The sequence below is a fragment of the Temnothorax curvispinosus genome, unplaced genomic scaffold (assembly GCF_003070985.1).
Source record: "Temnothorax curvispinosus isolate PA1 unplaced genomic scaffold, ASM307098v1 QBEX01001491.1, whole genome shotgun sequence".
Taxonomy (NCBI): Eukaryota; Metazoa; Arthropoda; class Insecta; order Hymenoptera; family Formicidae; genus Temnothorax; species Temnothorax curvispinosus.
In genome coordinates, this window is record NW_020211271.1 from 99,653 (window position 1) to 108,777 (window position 9,125).

At 40.6% G+C, this 9,125-nt stretch overlaps 1 protein-coding gene across 1 annotated transcript in view; it reads right to left on the minus strand.

Moving 5' to 3' along the window:
• Positions 1-1,755: 1,755 nt before the first annotated feature.
• LOC112464268 overlaps positions 1,756-9,125 on the minus strand; it is a 13,927-nt gene continuing 6,557 nt past the window's right edge. Inside the window, exon 5 of the mRNA XM_025031149.1 lies at positions 1,756-5,810. Coding sequence (XP_024886917.1) covers positions 1,972-5,810 — 3,839 coding nt within the window. The 3' untranslated portion in view covers positions 1,756-1,971. The remainder of the gene's footprint in view (positions 5,811-9,125) is intronic.

Consider the following 9,125-nt stretch of genomic DNA (forward strand, 5'->3'; position numbering starts at 1 on the left):
GTGTTTATGCATAAAAATGATTTCTATACAAAATCCAATTACTTATTATTAAGCATAATAAAACAAACCGTCTTGTCGATTATTAATCTACTGCTTAATTCTAGCATATTTATATTAATATAATATTTAAAAATTTGACTAAAAAATGTGTATAAAATAAGATTTCCAACATGTTTTCAGTAACTTTAAGAATCATAAGATTTATCGACTCTATAAAAATGTATTTTTTATCTTACTTTCCTCCCATACTGGGACCTCTTCCTGAAATACTTCACTGACGTAAGTTTTGTAGAAGAAAATCAGCTTCTTTTCTAGATCTGTTACTCCGTACAAGTCTAATATGAGAAAGTTGAGTAATTTGTCCTCAAAATATCGATTATTCGCCTAATTAAAGACGATAGACATTAATTTTAATTAATAATCTTTGAATTATGTATCAAGAAAGCTCAATTACGTTAATGAGTTTGTCGAAAAGGTGTTCCTGATCCGTCAGCCCGAGAAACTTGAAAACTCGATCGCGAATCCATCTTATTCTGTTTTAATAAAATAATGTTGTTTAATAAATGTTGGAGATAACACAAATTTGATTAATAATTTATGTAAACAATGTTAATACAATTTTATTAACTAATATTATAAATACCGATAATCCATGTATGAGATGGACGACTTATCATAGTCATCTTTGTCGTTTGAACTTTTCTGTTCCTCTTCTTCCTTCTTTTCCTCTTTTTCATTAACGTTTTTCTCCATATTTATATGTATATAGCGTCAATAGATTCAAAAAATTTTTTTATTACAGCTTTTAATTACTTTTCTTCAAACGATTAAAAATTAATAAAAATTAAGTGACATTGGAATGCTAAACCTTTAATGTTTCACTACGAAATAATAGGATCGTACTTCACATTATTTATTTTTTTCCATGTTTTATACAAGCAATGTGTCATTGTATTCCCTTAAAGCTTATTTTGAAAAAGACTGACACTGACTTTTATTTACAGCTGATTGGAGAAATTGTTACTGTAAAGAACTGTTCTGCAGTGTTTAATGCTTCACAACTTGATTAAATCGTCTTTGAAGAGTACTACACGCCCTACACGGTGAGAAACTTCGACATCGTCAGCGTTGTCATGGTGAATAAACGGCCTTTCAATGTAGGAGTATATACAGGGTAAGGGAGTATTTATTGATTACACAGTAAAATTCGTATAATGAGATTTAGTTTCAAAAAAATTAATGTGGAACCCTAGGGTTAAATGAGATACAAAATAATCAATTCGCAGTGTTACGTATGTTCTCCCGCACTCACACCGGATGCACACATTGTTACACATACACACTCTTCTCTTATACATGAGCAAGACCGTTTTATGAAACGTTACGAATGTTCATCGAAATCCATTATTGCAAATAAATCAGCAATAAGATTCATTTTGCAACATCTAATGTCTTATCTATATGGTCACATTAAGAAATACATATTACATTTTGGCGCACAAGAAGTAATTATGTGCATGAGTCCAAACATGCGTAAAAATATCATTTTTTATTATATTAACTAAGTTTAATCTTGTGATTAATACGGACGAGAGGTTAATAACTTCAAATACATATCTCACTATTTACTTGAATAGTATAACATAATATTCATATTTACTCGATATTTAAAAATATTAAGGTAGTTTAATTACTCTCTAAATTTTCAATCTTTTTATAATATAAAATTAAACTTTATGTGTTGATTAAGAAAATCATTGTTATATATATATTTTTTAATAATACAAACATATTAATGGCCGAGTTCACCGTTTTTGATTGATTGATTTTTTTAATTCTAGGAAAAAATCGAAGACCAATTATAGTTGATCGACGTTGATGAAATTGATCGTCGAAGACATCCCGGGGACCTCTAAACGTTCTTAATTTTTTATACTCTTCGAAGATCTCTCTAATGTCTTTTGAATTTTCTTATTGCTCGGCTTCCAAAGTTTCATTTTGTGGAGCTTCGTCTTGCGCGATGCTGGATTCATTTCTACCGCTTTCACTTGCGTGCTCGTCAATCAATCCTCCAAGAACTGCTTGAACGTATTCTTCGCGACCTTCGTTCGTATCTAGAGAGAATCCCAGAGAAGGAACGAACTCGGTCTCGACGGTAGTCTTCACGGATTCCGTCGTAGTAGTCGTTTCCTGCGTCGTTGTCGTAGATATTGAACTTTCCTTTTCGGTTTCCTCTTCAGTTTCGCTAGTTACATGCTTGCTCTCTTTTATCGGTAAACCGGTCTCGAAATCCAAACTTCTCTGCACTTGCGGCAGATCGAAGACGAGTGAACTACGAATCGAGTCATCGCGGTAAAGAGGCTGCCCGAAGTTTTCTGTCAATTGTTCTAGGATTTTTTCTTTTTGACGTGGTCGTACGATTCTGCTTTCTGGTTTCAATCGATTCGTCTTCTGCTCCGTGGCATTAGGGCTGACTCTCGAAGAAATATCAAGAGGCGGCTTGAGATCAACGTTAATAGGTGCCTTCAAAGTATCATCCAAGGAAGATATCTTGGGATCTGCATTTCCGAACGGCGTTTTGGCTTGTAAGTGATCCAATCGCGGACTCCCTGTGGCGAATGATGCTTTATTGAGTTGCAGATTCCGTGACACTTTCGACTCAGCAAGCTTAGTAGCGGGTGTCTTCAACGTATCGAAAGTAGATGTCTCGGAATTCGTGTTTTCGTACGTCGTTCTGGTTTGCGGATCCAATGTTGGACTCGCTGTGTCGTACGTTGATTCATCGAAGTTAAACGAATCATTTAGCTCTATGTTACCTAAGTCTTTCGCCGAAAATGGTCGTGGCAGTCGATCTAATTTCAACAATTCTGCCATTATTTGGAGAAGACTTACCATGCTCATATTTGAATCCGATTGTTTAAATTCACTAGCTGTATCATTTTCAGCAATGTAAAAACTATTGTTGTTTGCATTGTCCGGAGAAGCGTTACTTGTGTCAGAAAATTTCGGCGTCTGCAAAATGCTAGCAATTTCGATTTCCGGTTCTGCAGACTTGATAATCTCGAAGTCGTCCAGTTCATCTTTCAAGACGGAATCCGGTCGCTGGTGCTGAGTGATGAGTCGACTGATAAAATCGTCAGCGGTCGTCTCCAGATCCTCATTTTTCTTGACTGTGAATGATACTGCATAAGGAGAATCATCTTTATCAATCGTCTCCTCGATCTGTTTTAAGGATCCCGGACGGATCGAGTGTAACAGACTCCTCGCTGTCGTGGCCACTGTCTGTTCTATTTCCTCTTCAGGTCTTTCAATTTCTACAATGCCTCTCGGTGTAACCGTTTTCAAGTTTGAATTTTTTATATCAATGTCACTATTAATCGAAGATTTTGCAGTAGATGTCGAAGATTCAAAAGCACGTGTTACTGATTCTTCAGGCAACTTTAATTTCTTCGTGCTACTCGAAAAAGTTAGTTGTTCTGGAATCCTTGTAGACGCTTTCGTACCGATCGAAACTGTCCTTTCTTTCACACTCGGCGTAGAAACCGCAATTTTGGGAGTGACAGAACTCGTCTCGCAGCGTCCTCCTTGCTTGTCAGAGGTTGAAGAGCATCTGGAATTTGTTTTCGACTCTTTCTGAGCCTTGATAGCGTCTCTAATGGTGAATTGGAATCTTGTATTGTACCGGGTCAGGATATCCGCCTCGCTGTCGTTTTTCTTCGAGGTCGTCGGAGAATTCTGCGTTCTTTGCGAATCCACGGGTACTGTGTGGTCAAATTGCTCTGTGTAGGAGTGTTCATTTGGCGGTACAAAGTCATCGAAGCCATCGTTGTAGTCAACGATCGGCGGAACGATATCGGTCACGGGAACATCGACGATCGATCGACCGTGCCATGTAGAAACGAGCCATGGAATGGACGTGGATACTTCGGTGACCACTTGAGCAGGGTGAACTCCTGGATTAGGCGTCTCCGAAAAACTCTCATCTGTATAATCAATCAACTCGTCGTATATCGGCGATTGATCTTCATTTTTTATGAGTGTGCTAGAAAATTGTGGGATCTCTGTGGTCGTCGCCTCAGAGCTCCAAGATGTCTTGGAGTTCTCATCAATCGTCGTATAGCGCGTTTCTTCAGGAACATTAATAAGAAAACGTCCCACCGGAGGCTTCAAAAACTGCGACGGCTGAGGAACCTGAAAACTAAGGTTTATTTTGTGTACGGACTCGTCGTTAAAGTTGGAGATCGATCCGGTCGGCGACGAACTCTGGTCCTCGGCTACGCGGCTTTCGTTGGATGAAGAGCCAGCAGCGATTTCGCCATTAATCTCATCGACGGTTCTCTCAGTCGTATTTATCGCAGTCATTGGTACGGTCGATACTTTCACGACGTCAACGTCTTTCTGTTCCCAATGTTTCAGCAGCGGAGTCGTTCTATCACCGAAGCTCCTCGTCGTCGAGCTTGAGATATCCTCGTAATCTTCCGTCGATCGATCGTTGCTCGTCTCATTGAAAACATCTGACTTCTTTAGGGTATTTGATGAAGTCACATCGTCCGCTTTCTCATAAGTCCTCGATGAAGGATTTAAAACTGTCTGCAATGGAATAGGCGTAGTCGAACTTCTTCGTTCGTCCTTTGACACTTGGTATATAGGATTTTGATTCTGTATATTCAGCGCTCGAGCGATTCCGATGCTGTCTTTCGTCTCGATATCTTCCAAGCTATCTTCGCTATTAATCTGGATTACCGGCCTGTCATTCTGCTGCCTAAATACTTCGTCTTCGTCAATCGTCTCGGTTACGTTGATCCTGAACTTCGTCTCCGACGTCCCCTCGAAAACGAGACGCACTTCGTCATTCTTAGCGCGAACATTGTCGCCTTTTTGATCGTTGTCTTTATTCGCTCTCGATGACGAGGCGTTCTCCGATTTCTTCAGACCGTCATGTCTCGTTTCACTCTCTCTCAAATCAATCTTTCTCATGTCGTCATTCTGATGAGTAATCGTGGGAGGGGTCACCGGGCTCTTGCTTTGCGCATAAAGATGATCGGAGCTGTCCACCATCAAATCCAGCTTGCTATAGGCCAACGTGGAAGGTCGATAGGTCGTCGGGACCGTAGGCGAATATAATCTTCTAGTGGTGGTGGTAACAGTGGGAACGGTAGGCGCGTAGGACGTCTGTAATTGATTGGTGAACCCGTCGGGTCTACGATAGTCGTCCTGAAACTCGTTATCGCCGGATCGATCCTGATAATCGTGTTGAATGATCGCGGACGCATGATAGGGCGATCGTCCTTTATTTTCCATAAAATGAGGTTTGCCTTGATACACAGTATTCGCCTTCTTCTGCTGATATCGATTATCGTAATTAAGAATTTGCCGCGCGTCCTGTTGTGGATAGTCCTCGAATCCGCTCGGTAGGTCATTCCCAGTCGCCTCGACCGCCGCGTAATCCGTGATTCTGCGGAATCCGGGCGTGTAGCCCATCACAGTCCTGCCGGCGAGCGCGGAATAATCAATGATCCTGGCACCGCTGTCGGGATCCACCAGACCGTCCTTGGTGACGGCCTCCGCGGAGGCTTGCAGACTGATCATCGCGTACGCGTTGCGAATCATCTCGTCGTCATCAATCTGATAGCTGTCGCGATTCATTTCCAGATATCTTCTGGTGGAGGAACAATCGACCTTGGTCCACCAGTCGCAGGTCAGCAGCTTCTGGCTGAAAGTCGAGCCGATCGGGCACAGGAAGGAGGACACCAGCACGTCGTGGCACACGTGGAAGACCTGACAGCCGGCCGCTTCGTCAGCGTAGTAACCTGTTGAGCAATCGTACACAAGCGGATCTTTGAATTATGATTTTTATTCACGTTCCTTTTAGAATTTATCAGAGAATATAACATTCCACTAAAAATCATTATAATTTCCCAAAATTGAAGATTGTAAATCTTTGATAATGAAATGTATTATCATTATTTCTGCAACATCCTGTGTAAAACTTTTATTTCAAATATTTTTAGTATAAAATAAATATTAAACAAAATTACTTTAGTACGGTATAATTATAAAATTGGAAGTTTCTTCGTGGATGTTCAATATAAATGAAACAAATATTCAATCTCTCGTTTTAACATTAATAATTCGAAAATTAATATAGAGTATGATGATTAGACAATAATTGTAAATGAATGTTCACAAGGATTAGAAATTTGTTATGTATGTATGCTATAATATAATAAATACGTAGATTTCGCTTATGTAACTGTACGTAGCAGCGTCTCGTCAACGTTCGTCGATGTTCCTTTTGTGCACCTCATCTTTCTCTCAACGGATTATCTATAATATCTGCGGTCAGCGTAGTTGAGCAGCGAGTTTCAGTAACATCGGGTTTCAGCAGCAATATTGTGGAAAATTAAATGAAACTATATACAACGCATACTTTTACCAATAACGGATGGTAGTTTTCTTAACGTATTCAATCGATTTATTGAGAAAACCGGTAGTAGGAAGTCTGACACTGAGCATGTTTTCTTTTTAATTTTAGAAATCTCATTTCAGGCTAAACATCTTGTCTGACTAGATAGGATTACATTAATTATTTCATTGGGTTTCAATTTCAGTTCTGTATGACATGTCATTCGTGAAATCATTCATCATGTAGTTTATATGATTATATAAAGTTTATGACAAAGTTTACAAATACAGTGATAGATGATTATAAATTCGGGAGAGTGAAATGGAGTCTTCATACATGATTACAAATACAAAGAAAAAAAGAAAATGACCTTTTACTGAAATAATCTTATTTTCTCGATTAGAATCATTATGCTTGATTTATTAAAATAATGCAATTTTATTTCTCTAAAATATAAACATTTGATATGCTTTTTTTTTAAATAAAAAAAAAAGAAATTTTTGTGCTCATTAAATAAATATTATATTTAAATAAATCTTTTGAAACAGGATTAACCAATCGATCAAACTTTTGTTTAAAAAGAATAATTAAATGACTTGCATGTAACAATTAAAATTTTACACGTATATATAGTATAACAAATTTTATTTGTTACATCAAAATTATCTTTGTTTTTATCGAAAGCATATTGCAGCAAGTTAATACTAGTCGATTATTAACGGCAATTTTTAGCTTTTACATGTAAATTGTTTAATTCTGTTTTCAACGAAAATATCAACTGATGGTGAGAGAAATGGATCGTTACTTTAAACAGTTCAAACGTTCACATGACGAGTTTACAAAGCGAAGCGAATTCGAAACGGAACATGCGATCGCGATAGTCCATTGTCAGAAATCAATTTGAAGTGCTGGAAATGAAATATTCGGCTCATTTAATTTTTGATACATTAAATATTACGGCGACGGCTCGCGCGTTTATTTTGTGAGACACGCTAGCCCGTTTTTTGTGTATTTACATTGCCGCGCGCCTAGACTCGAGCCGTTGCTCGCGCGGGCGGGGTGGAGGATGGGGGTGACGACGCCACGCGGACGCGAGTGCGAGTCACGCCACTTGCGCACTATTGCGCAGTCGCCGCCGGCCGCTCGCCCGCTGCATCGCGTTATCCCCCGGGACCCGGGACGCGGTCGCGGCGAAACGCGATTCTCTGCGAACAATTATGGAATATCAGCCGGCACGGTTGATCCGCTTCGCCAAAAGCGATTCGAAGGAAAGATAAAATGAGGTAAAAACCTCTCGAGAGTTTCGAGACGATGGTCGTTCGTCGGAATAAGTATCTCGCGTGTCTTATTCGCGCGAAACGAAAATCAAAGCTACAAGGGAGACAAAAATTGTTAAGCGTTGCTCCATTACGCGTTTGCAGGCGGCGATTCGGAGCATGTATCGTGGAACTTTTCAGAATTACGAATTCATTTCGAATCCAGTTTTACAATATACATATATATATATGCCCAGATACGCTTAAATTTCAATAAATCTATCGATGCTCTTTGACGATCGTTTTTGCGGAAAAATGTACGAGATGCCGAACCGTAGAATATATCGACAGTTCAATAACTCAGTTTGATTCAATGATTTTAATCGCATATTTTTTGGCAATTCGTCGCGTCTTGATCGGCCATTAATCGGCTCACGTCGCCGTCGCGTCGTGTCGCGCCGTAGCGCAATGAAGTTGGTTGCCGCATTCGAATTTTTCAGCCGTTGACTTACGCCGTGAATACGGGACAGGTCGACTCCGACTCCGACTATATACTCCGATCCGAGTCGAGCGGCCGGCGCCGGCATCGCGACGCGTTTAATTGTAGTAAGTACAATCGTAATCAGCATCGTATCTCGATAATTAACGATCCTGCGGCGTGAGTTCAGGGTAAATATATGGGTAATCCGTTGGAGTACGTAGGTATTTCGTGATTAGATTCATGCTCCGCGGAATTCGCCTTTGCGGACAGCAGCGAGGCGACGATTGTTCTCTGGAGTGTCGCGTTCCGCGGGTAATTTATCTCGATTTCGGCTCGCGTATCTATGCATTCGGGCTACAAATACGCGACGGTAATCGTCCTGAAAGAGAACGTGAGCGATCTATGTCATGTCGAGCGCGAAAAGTGAGCGAAAATTTGGTTAGTACGTAAGACGGCGGCGGCGATGGCGGGCGGGCGGGGCGGGTGGCGGGTGACGGGTGACGGGTGGCGTGGTGAAGTTGACCGCAGGATTTACGAACTCCCTCGCTCCCTCCCTCCGCCATGTTAGACTTTTCCGTAACGTTAATCGCCGGAACGTCGCGAGATCGTGGCTTTGTGCGATTACGTGGGTTTCTCACGTTACTCGTCCGTCGTGATGCAACGAAATGCGCGTCGCGTATGGTCAACGTACGGAAATGCCGGCGCAAAGTATATAGCCACATCGTGTCGGTGATTAACGCGCTAATCATTGTTGAGTGATTAATATGTGATCGTAACTAACAGTGTTGCGTATTATACTTGCGTGAGTGAAATGGTGAATGTGTGCGTCATGACGGTGGACGGAGCAACGACGAGGAGGTCTGAGGGGAGGAGGAGGCCTGGGATGGCATCGGGCATCGCGGAGCAACCATACGGGTAAATATCAGCATTTTATTGATTATACTGTATTATATCATTATCACGGGATTTATTATTTTTATTT